At 49.9% G+C, this 19632-nt stretch overlaps 1 protein-coding gene across 1 annotated transcript; it reads left to right on the plus strand.

Moving 5' to 3' along the window:
• Nucleotides 1–2347: 2347 nt before the first annotated feature.
• On the plus strand, nt 2348–18606 carry Gprc5a (G protein-coupled receptor class C group 5 member A). The gene is made up of 4 exons (XM_060384307.1): nt 2348–2504; nt 12554–13492; nt 17390–17448; nt 17706–18606. Exons 2-4 carry the CDS (start codon nt 12565–12567, stop codon nt 17790–17792), a joined length of 1074 nt encoding a protein of 357 aa, XP_060240290.1. The 5' UTR covers nt 2348–2504; nt 12554–12564; the 3' UTR covers nt 17793–18606.
• The last annotated feature ends 1026 nt before the right edge of the window (nt 18607–19632 follow it).

Raw genomic sequence — 19632 nt, forward strand, 5'->3', positions numbered from 1 at the left:
CTTTATAACTCGGCTGCTGGAAACTGCTGTTTCAATGCACACGTACATGCCTAGAATTTGTGGGCGGGTTATGGTTCTGTTTGGCAATGGTCTAGTTCAAGTTTCCATAGATGCGATAGTAGAGGTTCAGAGAGATGCCCTTTTCAGCCCCATTTTTCTCAAGGTACTTCCTCCTGCCCCTGTCTCTTGGTGAGCCCCAGGAAAGGAGGCGTGTGCTTGAAGATCTCTGCCCTCAAGGGAAATGGCCAACTTAAGGTACTGTCTGTGGCTTCTTGGGCACAACATCAGAGGTCTGGTCTCCAAGGACAGATTGTTCTGATCTTGGGGCTTGAACCTAGTATCTTGCACACCATAACATATGCTCATGAAGTGTCTTTTTCTCTTTCTCTTGCAGTGTGTGTGTGTGTTGGGGTCATTGTGTGTAGGCCAGAGGACAACTTTTCAGTCTTGGTTCTCTCCATGGATTTGGTTGACCTTGATGTGGATCTGGGGGCTTGGACTGTTGTTCTCAGGCTGGGCAGCACATGCTTTACCGGCTAAGCCATCTCCCCATCTCCTCAGCCTTTTTGAGACAGGCCCTTGCAAGTAGACCCCCCTGGCCTATACTCCCTACGTGGTGTAGGCTGGTGGCTGTCTTCCGGTTTCAGTCTCCCAAATGCTGACATGTACTGCCATTTGCAGAAAGTCACCTTCTGGTTTTGTCTCTGGAAACTGGGTCTTCTGGAGCCCAGAATGACCTGGAACGCCTATGTCGTAGAAACTGGCCTTGGTGTCCTGATCCCTGTTTGTTATATTTTATTATTTTCTTTTTGTTTTTCAAGACAGGCTTTCTCTGTGTAGCCCTGGCTGCGTGGTAGACCAGGCTGGCCTCAAACCCACAGATATCAGCCTGCCTCTGTCTCCTGATGCTGGGACTAAAGGTGGGCTACCACCACCTGGCAAGATTGTTACATTTTTTAAAAGCATGTAAGGGAACCAGGCAGTGGCACATGCCTATAATCCCAGCATTCTGGGAGGCAGAGGCAGGCAGATCTCTGTGAGTTCAAGGCCAGCCTGGTTTACAAAGAAAGTTCAGGACAGCCAAGGCTTGATACACAGAGAAACCCTGTCTTGAAAAAAGGAAAAAAAAAAAAAAAAAAGAAAAAGTAAAGCCAAAAAGAAATGAATGAATGAACAAATAAAGAAGTAAATAAATAAAAGCACTAGAGTGTGGAGAAGAGAAAGGCGATTTTTGGTTGTCCTAGGTCAGTGGTCTCAACCAGTGAGTGGGTCTCGACCCCTGAGGGTGTTAACCCATCCACAGGGGTCATCTAAGACCATCAGAAAACACAGATATTCACAACAGTAGCAAAACTACAGTTACGAAGTAGCAAGGAAGATAATTTTATGGCTGGGGGTCACCACACATACAGAGCTGTATTGAAGGGTTGCAGGGCTGACCTTAGGATTTTCCTACCACCTTAAATGCTCAATTCCTCGCAGCCCGCTAGGGCATCCGGGCAGAAGCAGGCCCAACAACGCGATCCACGGCTGTTTGACCACTGAACAGGCAAGTTTCAGCCAGACTGGCCTGAGAACGGAGGAGGAGCTGCGGGCACCCGCCGAGGAGGCCGGCGGAATCGGACACCCAAGGCAAATTCCTTTATTTCAAAATTTTATCTGGCGTCCCCATTCCTCTCCGTCTGCTTTGTCAAGCTTTTGGAGAGCTGGTTAGAAGGAAGGCGATACGATCTCTCAGCCATACGAACCTGGTTATGCGACTACAGTTCCAGCAAGGGGCCTTCCCCAACCATCTTCGGGTTCCCAGGGGCACTTTTCCTTGGTCTTTAACTCCTTGACTAGGGAACCCGCGAGGGCGTGGCCACCTCCTTTTATTGAAGCCCGGCTCCTCCCAGCGCCCTGGAGGAAGGAGTGATGGAGAGACAGGTGACGCCGAGGGGAAACGAAGACCAACTTTTCTCGCAGAAAGTAACAAAGGAGCTACAAGGAGCAGCTGGCTGAGCGTTTGCCCTCGGGGCCCTGGAGTGCCCTCGGGGAGGATAGGTGTGGCTCCCTTCCAGGAGCCACGGCCAGCAGCGCTCATCCTTAGCCTGGGGGGTTCACTGCGCGGCCTTTTCTCGCTGGCCTGAGCGCTCATCCTGGGGAGCTACGCCTGGCGCTCTGGGGTGCTTCCTCCACAAACCCGCCACCTATTTCATGAGTGACTGTGCTTCTGACGTCAGGGAGGCTTTCGGTTCGTTCTCTGGCGCGGTGACTTTATTTTCCTAACAGCGAGAGGTGCCGCGGAACTGGATTAGGCGTGTCCTCCCCCCCCCGCCCCGCCCCCTGTCCCTCCGCTCACCCTCTCCCTCCCTCCGGCGACAGAAGCCTTTATAACTGCTCTGCCCAGCCAAGGCGGGATCCGTGTCCCGGGACGTGCCCAGAAGCCAAGAGTCGCGGTCTCTCTCTCCCCTCCCACGCGCGAGTCGCAAGTTCTAGGTTCACCCCCAGCGCCCGGCACCCAGGTAAGAGGCGCGTACCGAGGAGCGCTCGGGGCCCCAGTTTTAAATCCGGAGAGTGGGGCGTGGGGAGCCGTGGGGCAGGAGAGCTGAGCCGGCACAGCCTGAGATGGACTACAGCTGGCTAGGAGAAACAGATGAAACCGAGAAAGGAATGCCTTTAGCTTCACCCACCTAGGAGCGTGTTCTCTGGACTTTCCCAGGCTAAGACCAGCCGGGAAGACCAGTAAGCAAACAGGCGCTGTAGCACAGGCCCTTAATCCTGCACCTGGCAGTTACAGACCAATCTTGACTCCGTAGTGAGTTCCAGGTCAGCCTGGGCTACGGATGTCCTTGTCTCAAAATACAAAACGATAGTTTTGAATATTAAAATTAAGAGAGGTCTGTCTTAAACTGCACTAGGTCACTCCCACAGGCCCTACCTAGCCACTGGCGGAAGATGGGTTGTTACGAAGCTCTCAACGCCCATCTGAGTTTCAAGGGACTGTGAATGAATAGAGGAGGGAGAGGGTGTCAGCCGCTTCCTTCCCCAAAAGGAGAGAAGGTTTGTGGAGGTCAGAAAGAGTGACTTCCAGATCTTTCTCAAAATCCCCAGGTTCAGTGTCAAAGCCCCTTTCCCCCTTTAACTCCTGCCTGACCAGCAAGAGGGGGAAAAGCCGGTCTTCTCAGAGAAGCATGGTGGCTTACAGGAGGTTGGCTGATCACATTGAATCTGAAGGCAGGAAACGTGTGTGTGTGTGTGTGTGTGTGTGTGTGTGTGTGTGTGTGTGTGTGTGTGTTTGAGACTTTCAAGCTGGCCTCAGGCTTGTAGCCATCCTTCTGCCTCAGTTTCCAGAGTGTGGGATTAAAGGTGTGCGTAAGTCACCATCCTGTCCAAAATTGTCCCTTACACATCCATGGTGAAGGCTCTCAAATGGCAAAAGCCTTCCTGGATGCAGGAATTGGAAGAACCAATGTGCCTGACTTTTCTCCAGGCTAGTTTTCTCCCTGGAGGCTTTTGTTGAAGCCTAGTGAAGGGTTCTTTGGAATTAGAGGGTTGTTCTAAGCTCATTCCTGAAGAATTCAATGACCTGGGGACTTGGAAGGGAGGAGGGTGAGGCCAGCATTCCACCCTTAGGGGTTTGTGTGCTGGCCACCACTGATGGAGAGAAGGAAGAGGAGGCGGGTTGGGAGGTGTCCTAGGATCAAAGCCGGAATGGAAAGGCTGGCCCCCAGGCCCAAAGTGAATGGCCAGGGCAGTCTCTGTGACTTCCCAAGAAAAGGGCTCTACCTGGCGCCAGGCAGTCCAGCATTTCCATGGGTCCGCAGAAACGAGTAACTTACCAAGCAGCCACCTGCCCCTGGTCCTCATGCTGAGAGGTCGTGGGGAGCCCTTGACTCTCTGTGTGTAGGTCCTGCTCCCCTGTGGTTAAACAGTCTCCTTAGCTGGTTGAAAACTTGCATTTCCAATTCCATTCAATTCTTGAGAGGTAGTTGAGGATAACAGTATGAAGAGGAATGCCGACTGAGGATTTGTGTTCCTTCTGGAGATCCACAGATAGAGCAGAGGGAAAGGAGCTAACGGTAGGTAATAAAGGGAACAGGGTTTTCACTTGAGGGGATCTGGCCTTCAGAGCAATGCTGGCTTTTTTATTGTTTGAGTTCTCTCCCTCTCCTGTCTGTGTTGTGTCAGTGGGAGCACGTCACAGTGCACACGCGATGATGGTCCAAGGACGACTTGAGGAAATTGGCTTAGTCCTCTAACCGTGTGGCTTGTGTAAGGACCTCGGGTCCTTAGTCTTGGCAGCAAGCGCCTTTACCACTGGGCCATTTTTGTCTGCTCCCTCCTGTTACTGTTTTAGGAAAGGGACTCAAGGAGCCCTGGTTGACCTGGAATTCCCTGGTAGACCAGGTTGCCGCAGTCAGATCTACTTTTGTATCCTGAGCGCTGGGATTTCAGGCCTGCGCTACCCTCTGAAAACACAGTGTTTGTTTGTTGGAGTCAAGGTTTCATTGTGTCCCTGGCTAGCCTGCAATTCAGTATATAGACCAGGCTGGCCTTGAACTCTCTGCTTCCCAAGTGCTGGGACTAAGGCATGCACCACCGTGCCCACTTTATTCTTATTTTTATAGCTCTCCTTCTGTCCTTGTTTTCTTCCTTTCTGAGACCAAGTTTTGATCAGCTGCCCTGGAGCATTTCAAACTCCAGGGCTCAACCACTTCTCCACTTTGACTGTTTCAAGGGGCTGGGAGTACAGCTGTGAGCCCCTGCACTGGGTCTCTCGGCTTATTTCAGAATTTCAGATGCTTGGTGCACTAAGCTCCACTCAGTTTTTGGTGAACATTCATGACTATTTGGACAGGTTCCATCAGATAGAGCAGGGGTAGTGAGCTATGGTCTATGGTCCAAAGAAGCCCTTAGTTTTGTTTTGTTTTTCCTCCTTAATAAGTAGTTTCATGGGGACATATTGTTTTTGTATTATTGGTGGCCACTTTCATGTTACAAACTCATGGCTTCCAAAGCCTGAGCTACTTCCTGCCATTACAGAAAGGGCTTGACAACAGCCGGTTCAGAGGGTGTGAATTATTTGTTTAATAATGGAGATATGAGCGGTATGAAGATAGGCAGAGTTTCTGTTAAGGTATCCAGAAAATGTTTTTTGAGATTTTTGTTGGTTATTTATTTTATGTGCGGCATCTACCAAGGACCGATTTTAAGAAGTCTACAGGTGCCGAGGAGCTGGCTCAGCAGATAAGAAAGAGCGCTTGATGTATCCACAGGAGGGCCTGAGCTGGAATCGTGAGCTAGCACCTGTGTAAAACCCGGGCAGCAGCGTATGGCCATGCTGGCCTGTAACCCCATGGTTGGAGGGACGGACACAGGTGGATCCTGGTGGAGTTTCCTAGCTAGCTGGTCCACCAAAACAGTGAGCTTCAGGTACAGCCGGAGGCTCTGTCTCAAGAAAAGACAGAGAATGACAGAGAAAGATATTCAGGGTCCTTCCCCGGCCTCTGCACGTAAGCACACGCCCACACAATATGACACGCATACCTTTCAACATTTTCATGTTGTGATGTTTTCTTCTTCTTCAACACAGTGGATCTCTAACTGTTTTTGTTTTGTTTTGTAAGCGTGGGTTTTACCACGTAGGTCTGGCTGGCCCAGAGCTCCCTGTGTAGACCAACTGCCCTCAAACACACAAAGGCCCACCTGCCTTGACTGTGCTGGCATTCCAGGTGTATGCCACCACAGGCAGTGATTTCTAGTATTTTATCGAACGCGCTTATTAATCCAGAGTCTGCTTGCTTTGTTGAGAATAAGAGTGAGATGGTACCACTCTCAGGCATTGTATGAAAGTGAAAAACAGGCCTGAGCCCTGCTGTCAACCTCATCTTCATCTGTTGTGATGTATTTTCCTTTCGTCACTACCTAGAAACTGAACTCAGTCGTGTTAGTAAGGCATTATTCACAGGACGCGGCCACAATGTGTCATGTTTATGTGATGGGAACTGGGATGGTTACCCAGTTCAGGGATTCCAGAGAGGTACTTCCCATCTAAACTAATCCTTTTTCAAGTGCAGAAACATTTTTGTGGGACTCCTCCCTTGGAAGAACTCAGCCCAGATAAAAGTAGGAGGGTCAGAAAACATGTGCACAGATTCATCTTAAAATTTTTTACCCCTTTAGCTCGCTGTGGTGGCTCATGAATGAACGCCCGTTTCCTGGGGAGATGGTGGCAGGAGGGTCAGGAGTTTGAGGCTAGTCCCGGCTATGTGAGAATGAGAGCGACCCTGTCTCAAATAAATACGTCATCCCTATTACTCACACAGGAAATATTCAGCAGTCAGTCTTAGTCCAAAATACCTGCTCAGAATTATGGAGCAGAACATGTAGCCAGAGAGAGATGCCAACAGACAGAACGCCCTCTCTATGTCCTCACGGAGCTTGGTATCCAACAAGCTGGTCAGTGCTGGTGTTACTGTGTAGTCACTACCAGGCACACGGGAAATGAGTACTTCACTGTCAAGTCTAGGAAGAGACCTACCCATTTAGAGTGAGGTGGGATTAATAACAATATGACACAAAGAGAGGTTGAGTTGGGGCGGAGCTTTGAAGAAATACAGCAGTACTGTGAGTTTTGAGGAGGTCAAGGGCTTCCTGACTAAGAGAATAACTCATGTACTTGAGGCAAGGAGTCTGATTTGGTATGAGAAGGCCTCGAACACCCCTGAATTCCTATCCCATAGAAAACACTCTTGGAATGCCGGGTATGGTAGTGTATGCCAGGAATCCTGGCACTCGAGATGGAGGCAGGATTGTGAGTTTGAGGTTGTCTACAAGTCTAGACCCTGTCTTTTAAAAAAAGAAAGGCCTGGCTGTGGTGACACATGCCTTTAATCCCAGGACTTGGGGGGCAGAGGCAGGCAAATCTCTGAGTTTCAGGCCAGCCTGGTCTACAGAAAGAGCTAGGGCTATACAGGGAAGCCATCTTAAAAATATAGAAGGAAAAATATAAAAAAAGAAAGAAAAGGAAGGAAGGAGCTGGAGGGACGGCTTAGCTGTTAAGAGCGCTTGTTCCTCCAGAAGACCTGAGCTCAGTTCCCAGAACCCTCATTGGGTGGTCACATGGATTGTGGCTTCAGTTCTAGGGGAGCTACAGGCACCCTCTTTTGGCCTCTGTGAGGACCTGTACACATGGTTCTCTTTCTTTCTCATACACACATACACACTCTAAAGCTTTTGTGTAAAAAAATGAAAACAGACACTTTGGATAATTTCTTTGCAAATGTTAAAAACCCATAGAAACATTAAACACACACACACACACACACACACACAGCCTTGGAAAAATAATTTCTTTTTACTCCAGTTTTCTCACCTGTCAAAGGGAGTAATAAAATGCTAGATATGGTAGCTCACACCTGTAATCTTGACCCTTGAAGGTAGAGTCAGAAAGATCAAGATGTTCAAGATCATCCTCAGTAGTGAGTTCAAGGCCAGCCTCAGCTACGGTGAGACCCTGTTTAAAAACAGACAGACATTAGAGTGGGGCTACGAGGAATAAACGAAATGGCACATGGTGCAATAAAACTTCGCCAAGATTTGTGCTGTTATTTGTCTTGGATAGCGTCACTTGCAGGTCCAACATTTCCAACCAAACCGGACTTAGCGTCTCTGAACCCAGTCCTGTGACTGTGGCAAACCCAAGTTGCCCGTGGTAGTTTAGGACCTGACCTGACCTTTGGCCACTCCTCAGGACCTCTCGCCCCTACCTTCATAATCGCCTCACATCTCTGCTCGTCTCTCACGCCTCTCCTCCCTCCCTTTGTCACGGGTGACCCTGCGGAAGTCAAGGTTGCTCGTGTCCACTTAGTGCTTGCTGAGAAGGAAGACTGACTGCACGAAGGGTTGCTTGTTCTGGAAACCTTTCAGTAGTCGGCGCTTGTCAGAAGTGATGGTGTAGACCAACAGTTCTCAACCTGTGGGCCGAGACCCCTCCGGGGCGTCAAATGACCCTTTCACAGGGGTCACATATCAGATATCCTGCATATAAGACATCGACATTACAATTAATAACAATAGCAAAATTGCGGTTATGAAGTAGCAACAAAATAATTTTGTGGTTGGGGGCACCACACATGAAGAACTGTATTAAAGGGTCAGAGCAATGGGAAGGTTGAGAACCAGTGGTAGAGTCTGAAGAAGCATGGGTAAGGTGGAAGGTTCTGAGACCAAGATGGTGGCTGAGAGAGAAAGTGAGTCAAGGAGCAGCACCTCTCCTCAGCCCTCTCAAAAGAAATGTATGTGTTTTAAAATAGATTATTTTCTTATTTCTAATCATGTGTTTGTGGGGGTATGGACATTGTCACACATTTATGTCGCACTTTGTTCTCTTCTTGTTTAGACGGCGTCTCATTTATGTGGCTCAGGCTTGACTTGAACTCGGATATCTGATTATCTCTCTGCCTCCCTGCTGGTCTTCAAAGCAATCACTGTCAAATTTGGCCTCAGATTTTGTCCTTATTAATTTCTTTTCAAAACCAACCTCCACATGTATAATTTAATTTTTAAAATTGTATCATCATCAACATCACCATCATCATTCTTATTTTGCTTTTTCAAAACAGGTTTCTCTGTGTAGCCCTGGCTGTCCTGGAACTTGCTCCTTAGACCAGGCTGGCCTTGAACTCACAGAGATCCAATTGCCTCTGCACCTCAAGCACTGGGATTAAAAGTGTGTGCCCAGACTGGCCTTGAATTTGCTATGTGGTCCAGGCAGACCTCAAACTTGTAATCCTTTTGCCGGTAGCTGAGATTATAGGCATGGGCCTTCAAGGCCAGCTGAAAGATAGAATTAGAAATATCTTTCCTCTGTGACACTGCACATATAAGCTCATCGTTAAACACATTCTGTGCATGTGTGTTGGTGCGCGCGCACTTCAGGATGAGGTCAGAGGAAAGCCCGGGGTGAGCGATCCTGCCTTCTCCTTTTTTTTTTTTTTTTTTGAAGCAAAGTCTGTTCACCATTGCACATGTCAGAGTAGTTGGCTCGAGTGAGCAGAGATTCTCCTGCCTCCCATCTCCCTGTAGGAGCCCTGGGGCGACAGAGACTCGCTGCCATGTTGGGCTTTTAACTGGGTTCTGGGGACTCAAACTCAGGGCTTCATGCCTGTGTGACAAGCACCTTATCCACTGGGCCATAGCTCCATCCTGGCGTTCATCTCCTAAGAGGTAACCTATAAAGGCATCTGAGAATATTAGCTGAGCTGATAGGTATTAACATATGAAGAGGAGAATGTGTCACAAAGCATGAAACGGCAGAGTGCCGGCCCGGTCTGCGGCAGCGCATGTCATTTTATTCCTCGTGCTATTGCAACTTTTGTTACTACTGACTGAATTTAGAGAGAAAATGAAAATGCTACCAGGTCACAGCTTTGCAGGGCTGAGATCCTGATGTCACCCCCAGGGCATTCCTCAGAAGAAGGCGCTGTTGTCACTTTTGATGACCGAGGGAGGTGAATCCCGCAAGGAGGAAGACAGAACAGGCTTTGAGCTGTTCCTCAGCAAGCTCAGTTAAGGAGGTTTGCTGGGAAGGGCCAGGCAGGGCCAGCTTCCACGTCTAAGCCTGTATGAGCCCCACCACTTAGTGCTGAAGAAGAGTCCGGAAGTGGAGGCCAGAAGCCAGGGGCTCATCAAGGGCTGCCATTCGCCCTGGCACACTCGGCAATGCCACACTAGTCACACAACTTTGCCTTTGTTCTTCAGGCTCCTAAGCCATCTCTGCCCTGACCTCATTCACCTCTAGGCCTGGTTTCGGGTTGGTTAGAAGTTTGCCATCTATACTTTAATGACAGGAGGTTGGGTGAGGAAGAAGATGAGGTTGGGACAAAGATGTGGACCTTCCCAGCGGGTCAGCAGCACCGCTGTGAAGGGCTCAGCTCCCCCGCTTCCTCGGCACTTCCCTGTTCCGTAGAAAACGGGTTCAGAGAGCGCAGTGACTTGATCCAGTCACAGAGCACCTGAAACCCAGGTATACCTTTACCTTTCTGATTGCTGTGACCAAAGGCCACTCAAGAGGGAGCAAGGGCTTATGTTGGTTGACAGTTTGAGGGGTTATAGCCATCACCGTGGGGAAGGCGCGGTGACAGGAGATGGCGAGTGGTTGGTCACGTTGCTTCCACCATCAGGAAGCAGAGAGTGGGCAGGAAGTTGGGCCAGGCTAAGAGATCTCCAGGCTCACCCCCAAAGGCCCGCTTCTTTGGGCAGGCTTCACCAAAGGCTGGCCCGCTGCTGCCCGAGACCAAGCGTGTAAACACACACGAGCCCAAGGGAGACGTTTTGTATGCAGACCATTTCCAAATGTGAAGGGGAACAGGGGGCTTGAGCTTGAACTCAGCAGGAACCCCCCCCTCCCGGTCTCCCTCTTCTCCTCTCTCCCCTTCAGGTCCCCGCCCCCACCTGGCAATTGTGTGCCAACCCCACCTTGCTTTCTTGACCTGATTCATTCCAAAAGGCTTTAAGGCAGCACTAAGTAGTTTCCTGTCCCGTAGCCTGGGTGGCTCCTGTCTGTAATCCTGGCACTCAGGAGTCTGAGGCAGGAGGATTGACAGGAGTCCAGGTTGACTCCTGGTAAGTAAGATGCTGTCTCAAAAAAACCAGTAAGCTGGGCAGGCGAGATGGCTCTGGGTAATGGTGCTTGCTGCTCAGCCTGAGTTCAGTTCCGGGACCTGACTCCTTCCTGTGCTCTGACCTCCATGTTTGCCGTGGCATGCACGAGGCCTCCCTGCTCCAAATGTGCGAGCAAATATATAAGTAGTGTGAAACATGCAAATTAACCAGAGAACAAAAGCTCTAGCACAAAGCTAAGAGCCTGAGTTCCTCCACTTTCCTGGTTCTTCTTTCTCCTCAGAACCACATTCTGGTCCCGCAGCAGCTTTTCAGGACGTCCCACTTCTCGGCGAGTTTTCTTTTCCTCTGACTAAACTCAGAATACTTAAAAGACACTTTTAGACTTGTTGAGCAATCCCAGTCAGCTGAGGGAGAGGGTGGAGGAGGGTTAATAGGTGAACTACATTGGTGATTCCCAAAAAATTAGTCACCACATACAAAATACAGACTAAGACTTTTTTATTTTATTTATTTATTTTTTTGCCGTTATTGCTGCCTGCGGTGGTGCAGGCCTGTGATCCCAGGGCTTGGGCCCCTTCCTGAGGATGCAGTTACTGGTTGGTAGGGCTGTGGGCTCAAAGGGTGGTGGTGGTGGGCATTTTCTTCACAACAGTGTGTTTCTATAAGCAGCCCTGATGAAGCCCATTGGGTCATTACAAACGAACAGCCTGGAGAGATGGCTCAGCAATTAAGAACGCTGAGTGCTCTGGCAGGGCTTCAATTCCCAGTATCCACATGGCAGCTCACAAGTGTCTGTAACTCCAGTTCCAGGGGATCTGACGCCCTCACACAGACACACATGCAGATAAAACACCAGTGGACATAAAGTGAAAAATAAATAAATTATTAAAAAAAAAACAGTCATAAAGGTTTTCTAAAAGGTTATTTATGTGGGGTTGGGGTAGAGCACATACCTAGCATGTGTGAGGTACTGGGTTCAATACACACACACACAAACACACACACACACACAGCTAACTACATAGATGCTTGATATTTAAAACACACCACCAACTGCCTTTATTGCGCCCTGGTCTTGGGAGCCGGGAAGGCACCAGGCAGGGCATACTCCTACACAGCCACAATAAAACTAGGGATGGAGGCCTTAAGTCCTTTGTTCATTGCTGCAGGTGTCTTTCAGGTCAGAGGTTACCAATCTCTGTCAAGGCTTAGTGTCCTCAGGTTCAAAGTCCTTCCTAAAGATCAAGGAATTATGATCGGCATCTGCTTGACAACAGACAGCAGAACCTTGAGGGATCAGTGGCAATTGACAAGGAGGGTAAAAAGACCTGGGGAACCCGAAGAACCTTTCCCCTTTGCCACAGAGAGACCGTTGTGATGACTCAGAAAGGGCTGGGAGGGGTGAGGTGGCGTCCCAGACCTGTGTCCGTTGCTTTGAATGCTCAGCTACGGATGAGGTGTGTGTGTGTGTGTATGTGTGTGTGTGTGGCACTGGGGATTAGACATGGCTCATTCTGCATGCTAAGCAAGAGCCCTACCAAAAACTCAACCAGAAGAGATTAGTGGAGTTAAATGGAAAGTGTGAGGCCCGTCCCCTCTCTTCAGTGGCCCTTAGAATTTGTCACAAGAGGTACAGAAGAGTTAGCTTTTGTGGGTATGAGTGTATGGAGGCGGGGTGGGAGATGGGACTAAACGCATTTAATCAGGGCTATGTACAGAGGTATGGCCGCTTACCCGAGGCTTTACATAGAAGAAAAAGTCTCTCCTTCCCCAGCAACCATTGACTGCCTGTAGCCTCCCTGAGAAGAGCGAGGCCTGAGTCCTTCCCCTGGGTTAGTTTTAATGTAGCAAGTTGAAAAGCGAGACTGACTGACAATCCCATTTCCATTTTGTGTCACGGAGGCTTGCCTGGTGATGATTTTGTTTCTTCGTCTTTAAAATGTAGGACCAGCCAGAATGACTACCCCGAAAACTGCCCCTAGCGGCTGCCGCTCTGACCTGGATTCCAGGTACCACAGACTCTGCGACCTGGCTGAAGGCTGGGGCATCGCCCTGGAAACGCTGGCTGCAGTCGGGGCTGTGGCCGCAGTGGCCTTCATGTTTGCACTCTTGATCCTCATCTGCAAAGTGCAGGACTCCAACAGGCGAAAGATGCTCCCCACCCAGTTCCTGTTCCTCCTGGGAGTGCTAGGGATCTTTGGCCTCACCTTCGCCTTCATCATCAAGCTGGATGGGGCCACGGGACCCACACGCTTCTTCCTCTTCGGCGTCCTCTTTGCCATCTGCTTCTCTTGCCTGCTGGCCCATGCTTTCAACCTGATCAAGCTGGTCCGAGGGAGGAAGCCCATGTCGTGGCTTGTGCTCCTAAGCCTGGCGTTGGGCTTCAGCCTGGTCCAGGACGTCATCGCCATTGAATACCTGGTGCTCACCATGAACAGGACCAATGTCAACATCTTTTCTGAGCTGCCCGCCCCTCGGCGCAATGAGGACTTCGTCATGCTGCTCATCTATGTGATGTTCTTGATGGTGCTAACCTTCTTCACATCCACCTTCACCTTCTGTGGATCCTTTTCTGGCTGGAAGAGGCACGGGGTCCACATTTGCCTCACCTCTTTCCTCTCCATCGCCGTCTGGGTAGCCTGGATCGTCCTGCTCCTCATTCCTGACATTGGCCCTGAGTGGGATGACACCATTCTCAGCACAGCCTTGGTTGCCAATGGCTGGGTTTTCCTGGCGTTTTACATCCTCCCTGAGTTCCAGCGGCTCCCAAGGCAGCGCAGCCCCACAGACTACCCGGTTGAAGATGCTTTCTGTAAACCTCAACTCATGAAGCAGAGCTATGGTGTCGAGAACAGAGCCTACTCCCAAGAGGAAATCACCCAAGGTACGATTAAAGAGGCCTTGGTGTAAAGATGGGGGGGGGGGGAGGAGTTGGGCATGGTCGTGTAGGCTTGTGTATACCCTCACAACACGTTGGAGATGGAGGCATTGAACATTTAAGATCAGCCTGGGTTGTATGGAGAGACGGCTCTCAGAACACTTGTGGGCTGGGGATGTAGGTCTGTACAGTACTTGTTTAAGCAGGCGGGAAACACCAGAGACCTCCAGCACCACTGAAAGGAGGCATGGTGGCACACGCTTGTAAGCCCAGCACTCGGGAGGTAGAGGCAGGAGGATCAGAAGTTCAAGGTCATTTTTGGCTATATGTAGCTTTCAGGGCCAGCCTGGGGTACATGAGGTGGTCTGAAAAGCCACCAAACCATTCCCAGCTATTAAACCTGTAATTTTCTAGAAATCATACCAGTAATTCTGTTTGTAGCAGAAGGCTATTTCCTAACTGCCCTAATGTCTCCCGGTTTTGGCTTAATTGCATTATAATCCCATCCAAGGCCCCTGGAGCCAACCTATAGTGTCAATAATGGAAAAGGGAAATAGAGACAGGAGGAGAAACAAAACAAGCAACAGAACGCCCCCAAACCAAGAAGCAAAAACTGAGAAGAGACAGACAGACACTGGAAGCTCACGTTTAGAATGAGCATCTGGGAGGTAGAGGCAAGAGGATCAGACTTTCACTGTCATCCTGGGCTACATGAGACCCTGTCTCAAAAACCAAAAACCAAAACCAAAACGGGCTGGAGAGAACGCTGGCTGCTTTTGCAGAGGACCGAGTCTGTTTCCCAGCTCCCGCATGGCAGCTCACCACTGGTAACTCCAGCTCCAGGCATCTGGCACCCTCCTCTCTCTGGGTACCAGGCACACATGCAGTGGGTTTACATTCGTGCAGGCAGAACACTCATACCCATACAATAAATACAAACAGGTAGTTCTTAAAATAAACCCAAAACAGACACCCACAAACCAAAAAAACCCTAAGCTATAAGGAACCACAGGATACTTACGGGTTCTGATCTTGAGTAAACCAACCTCTGTATTAGTTACTTTCTGTTGCCATGACAAAATGCTCTGACTCAAAGCAAGCCATTTTGACCTCTAATTCCAGAGGGATAAGAGTCCATAATGGCGGGGAAGCTGAGAGCACACATCTTCAAACATAAGCAGGAAGGAGACACAGAGAGAGAGAGAGAGAGAGAGAGAGAGGGAGAGAGAGAGAGAGAGAGAGGAGAAAGAGAGAGAACACAAACTGGAAGTGGGGGTGAAGCCTTAACCTCTCAAAGCCTGCCCCAGTGACATACTTCCTCCAACAAGGCTGTACTCCCTAAACCTCCCAAGTAGCTGCATCAACCAGAGCCCAAGTATTCACACATCTGAGCCTATGGGAACCATTCTCATTGAAACCATTCCTAATAGGCTCATGACCAGATCATAACGCAAAACACACTTAGTTCAACTTCACAAGTTCCCATAGTCTTTTGGCCTCAATAGTATTAAAAAACCCGACCACGACAATCTCTTAATTGTAGCTACCCATAAAATCCAGTTGTAGGCAAGCGGACCTGGACGCTTGCCTCTCAAATCTTCATCCAGTACTTTCTAGATGATCCCACCCAGGCTGACCCAGAATAAGATGGGGCAAAGGAGAGGAGGACTCTAGTGGTACGTGGATGAGGTTTGGCTCTGAGTACAGGAGGACGAAAGACACTCCCGAGGCTAGAGCAATGGCTCAGAGGTCAAGACCATGCATTGCCCTTCCAGAGGACCCGTGTTCCCATCCCAGCACCCGTATTGAGTGGCTCATAACCACCTGTGACTTTGGCCCCAGGGGATCTGGTGGCCTCTTCTGCCTTCTATAGGCACTAATACATGTGCACACACCATACACACATATACATACATACATACACACATGCACACACACATACAAACATAGATCCACATAATTTTTTTGAAGGTATTCTGGCAGAACTGTGGAGGCTTTGTGGATTTTGGATGCATAGACCAGAGCTGCAATTTCCTTCAGTGGTCACAGAGGGTGGGAGACAGGAAGCCCTGTTAACCCTGTTGGCAGATGTCTTCATCAAGCCCACCAGGGTTTGACTTAGGAAGAACAGCCACCTTTTACTGTGTGTCTCTGGGCCCGTGGGAGGGAAAGGATCCCACGGGACATGAGAGAAAGTGATGGTTTGATTTGTTGTCTCAGTTAGGAGGAGCTAGGGGCCATGATGGTGTTTTCAGAAGAAAATAAGGCTAAGTTGAGGGCTAGAAACACCCTGGCTTGTGGGGATCTGTTGCTTGCTTGTAGGCTATGCAGATCTTTGAGTTTGATCTCAGGAAGGGGTGTGGTTGCTGGCCCCGGATAGAGGGACCTTCAAGGCTGGGTTCCTGGATCCAGCGATAAAGAAAGAGGTGGTGGCTCTGCTGTAATTGTTTTGAGGAAGGGTCTAACTCTGTGGACCAGGCAGGCTTTGAACGCGTGTTGATGTCCCTGCCTCTTCTCTTTCTCCAGAGTGCTGAGGTCATGCATACTGCTGAACTGCTAGATGCTTGTATAGTTGTTTTGTGTGTGAGTGTGTGTGTGTATGTGTGTGTGTGTGTGTGTGTGAGAGAGAGAGAGAGAGAGAGAGAGAGAGAGAGAGAGAGAGAGAGAGAGAAAGAGAGAGGTGCTGGTGAGGGAAGCCAGGGCCTCATGCATGACAGACAAGCTCTGTACCACTGAAACTCTCCTAGCCCCAGGCTATGCTGTTAAAGCTTGGTCACAGACTTTCCTGGGGATGGAAACATAGGTTCACAGTCGTTCCCAGGGCCTCAATCTCCTACCTTACCCTGTACGTCCATTGTAGGGCCCTAGGCCCCCAATGGCTCCTTTTTTTTTTGTTCCTGTTTCTGTGTTTGCTTTTTTTTTGAGGCTGGGCCTTGCTGTGTAGTCCCAGATGTTCTAGAACTTGCTGTAAAGACCAGACTGCCTCTGATTTATGCTCATCCACTTTTGTCTTTGGAGTGCTAGGATTGCAGGTGTGTGCCTGGCTTGACATCTTGCCTTGTCACGTTTTGGGCCCCTGACTGCCTCCTCTCAGATGCCTTTCTAGTCCCTGTCTATTGCTGCCCACATTTCCCACATCCTGTTATGTCAGGTCTGCGTACGTAGTGAGGCCTTCCTCACCACAAACCCCTCTCTCTCGGCCCAGACAATTCAAGTCATCCCTGGCTGTCAGCCTCTATGACTGACCAAGGTGCTTGCCTGATGTGGCCTTCCGCCTGCTTCAGAGTCCAGCATTTCCCCATCTGTCTCAGGAATGGCTCCACCATGTGTGCTCACAGATCTGAAATATTCTTGTTAGCTTTTCCCTCCTTTCAGTAGCGACTGGTGTGTTTGTTGTATTTCTTCAAGTCAGAGCAAACCTGTGTTCTTCATACTGTCTTTGCTTGTTTACTTATTTTTAGTAAATTTTTTTCTTTGTAGACCAGGCTGGCCTCGAACTCCTGATCCTCCTGCCTCCACCTCCCAGGTGCTGGGATTTCAGGTGCACACCAACAACGTCCAGGTCCTCACACCATCTTAATGAAGACATATTTGGTAGGGGGACAGGGGCAGGTAAAAATTTGGCAGGAAATGAATGAACTGCTTTAAAGCCAGCTCAAGTTTAAAATCCCTGTGGCTTTCCCCAGACACACGCTTTCAAGTTTAGGGAATGAGTAAGTCCTCGAGATCCCAGGATGTGGCCGTGCCTGGTTTGGGGCTGGAAGGCATGTTCTCACCCTGAGAGAAATTTGAACTGCTGAGGCCCATTGGGACCAACTGTCACAGACACCGTGACAACTGATACAGCAAGGAAAGCACAGATGGGGTCCTGGTGCCTCAGTTTCTCCTCTCCCTCTGTTTCAGGTCTTGAGGAGATTGGGGACACACTCTATGCGCCTTATTCCACTCATTTCCAGCTGCAGGTAAGTGGCTTTGTCATTCCTCACTCAGCCCCTCCCAGGGACAATTGTCCTTTGGGAATGGATATTGTCACCACCTTTGGCTCCTGAGAGGCCATCATGAAGGGAAGGCACGCCTTCTCTTCTCCACTCTGCCTGTTGGGATTGGGGTGGCACACAGGCTCAGGGAGGACATACAGAGATCTTTTGAGAAGGGCATTCCTTGGAGGCTCATTGAGATGGCTCTGGAAGGTTTCACCCTGTGATTGTTTTCCTTACAGAACCGACAAAAGGATTTCTCCATCCCAAGGGCCCAGGCCCTGGCCAGTCCATACAACGACTACGAAGGACGGAAAGGGGACAGCTAACTGTGGAGAAGAGTGGGACAGTGAGAGTCAGGCAGCAGGTCCAGCCAGGAGTCCTGCAGGTGTGACCGGATCCGGAGCATCCTGGGGAAGCCGAACCCGAGGGGCCTGCTGCCCGCCCGTACTACTGTCCCTCCGCCGGGGGCGGCCGCGGCTAACGGACTGCTTCTTCCCCTGGGCGCCAGGGTTTTCATTGGTCCCATTCTTAGGATTCTTCTTGGAGGTGGACTCTTACCTCTCCCAGGAGTATGAGCAAACCTCCGCTCATCCGGCTACTCACTGGCTTGTTCATCCTTGGGAGGCGGGTTCCGTGAGCACCACTCGGCACAGATGAGAGAACCGCAGACCTGGACAACCTCAGAAAGGTCCGGTTCTCCGCCCTGCCCGCCTCAGTTCACACTGGAAGCTAACCTGGCTGTGCCCCTCCCAGCCCTTCCTGCCTGGGGAGGAGAGGTTAAAGGTCACCAAGTGTCTGCTCTCAGTGCCCTGCCCCACAATGGCCTCGACAGTGTAGACGCTGACTTACAAGGGCAACCAACTGTCCTCATCTCATCTCCAAACTTGCTGCCAGCCCCGGACCTCTGCGGACCTTGCCGGGAGCTCTTCTGGATGTTACTGGAGTAGACAAGGCCTGTGTTCTCCCTGCCAGGAAAATTTGGGTTTGTTCGTGCCGCAAATGCCTTGCTCCTCGGCCTCATTCGCCCTGACCTCTCTGAGGGGGCAGTGTCTGTTCTCCGGGTGGGTTGCATTCGCTGTGTGTTAAGTTATTCACCTGGGTATGCAATAAAGATGTGATGGAAACTCTTCTTAAATTAAATTTTTTTTTTTTTACTTATATTCATTTTCTTATAACATTTTAGTATTTTAAAGATTTTTGTGGGTATGGGTATGCACACGCCACGGGGAGGGCAGGGGATAAATTTCCCAAGTGTGTGGAGCAGAGGATTAAAAAAATCTCTCTATTACAGAGAAACTAACATCCTCGTACTGAGCCACAGCAAAACGTGCAAACGTTAGCTTAGTCAGGGCCTTGCCCTGTAGGAGTCTTTGAATAGGTCTGGGCGTGGTGGCACCGGTCTGTCGCCAGCCTGGTCTACAGTGTGAGGCTGGGTCAGGGTGTTGTTGGGGTGGTTCACACCCAGAAGCCCAGCACGTGGGAGGCCGAGGCAGGGGGATTGCCATGATTTCTGAGGCCAGCCTGAATTACCGAGAAAGACCTCATTTCTTAAATAAAGACGAACAAAAACATAAAGAATCATGGGTATTGATAGCGCATCAAGGCTAGTGGGCTGTGCCTGGTTTTGTGCTGATTAAAGGGGGGAATGGCAGATCTGGGGAGATGGTCCAGTGGATACAAGGCCCTGCTGCCAAGACTGGCAACCTGAATTCAACCTACGGATCCATACGATGGCACGAGAGAGAGCCAATTCCTGAATGCTAGTCGTCTACGCCATACCACGTGTGGTGTGGACACACATACAAACACAGTAAATAAATGAACTTAAAAGTGGGTGAGGCGGGGCTCACCTTCAATCCCAGCACTTGGGGAGGCAGAGGCACAGGATCTCTGGGAGTCTGAGGCCAGCCTGGCTACACAGGGAAACTCTGTCTTGAAACAACAACAACAAAGCAAGACTCCTAGACTATTCTAGGCTTTCTCAAGAAGCCGTAACTCGGTGGAGTTCGCTGTGAGGAAAAAGAAACATGGTTTGCCTGTATTATGTCACAGAGTAAGCACCCAATAAATTCATATTCCTGGGCTAGACAGATGGGTCACAGGGTAAGGTGGCTTAATGTCAAGCCTGCTGAATGAGTTCATCCGCCGGGGGCCTACATGGTAGGA

This window comes from Meriones unguiculatus, chromosome 5 (assembly GCF_030254825.1).
Source record: "Meriones unguiculatus strain TT.TT164.6M chromosome 5, Bangor_MerUng_6.1, whole genome shotgun sequence".
NCBI lineage: Eukaryota > Metazoa > Chordata > Mammalia > Rodentia > Muridae > Meriones > Meriones unguiculatus.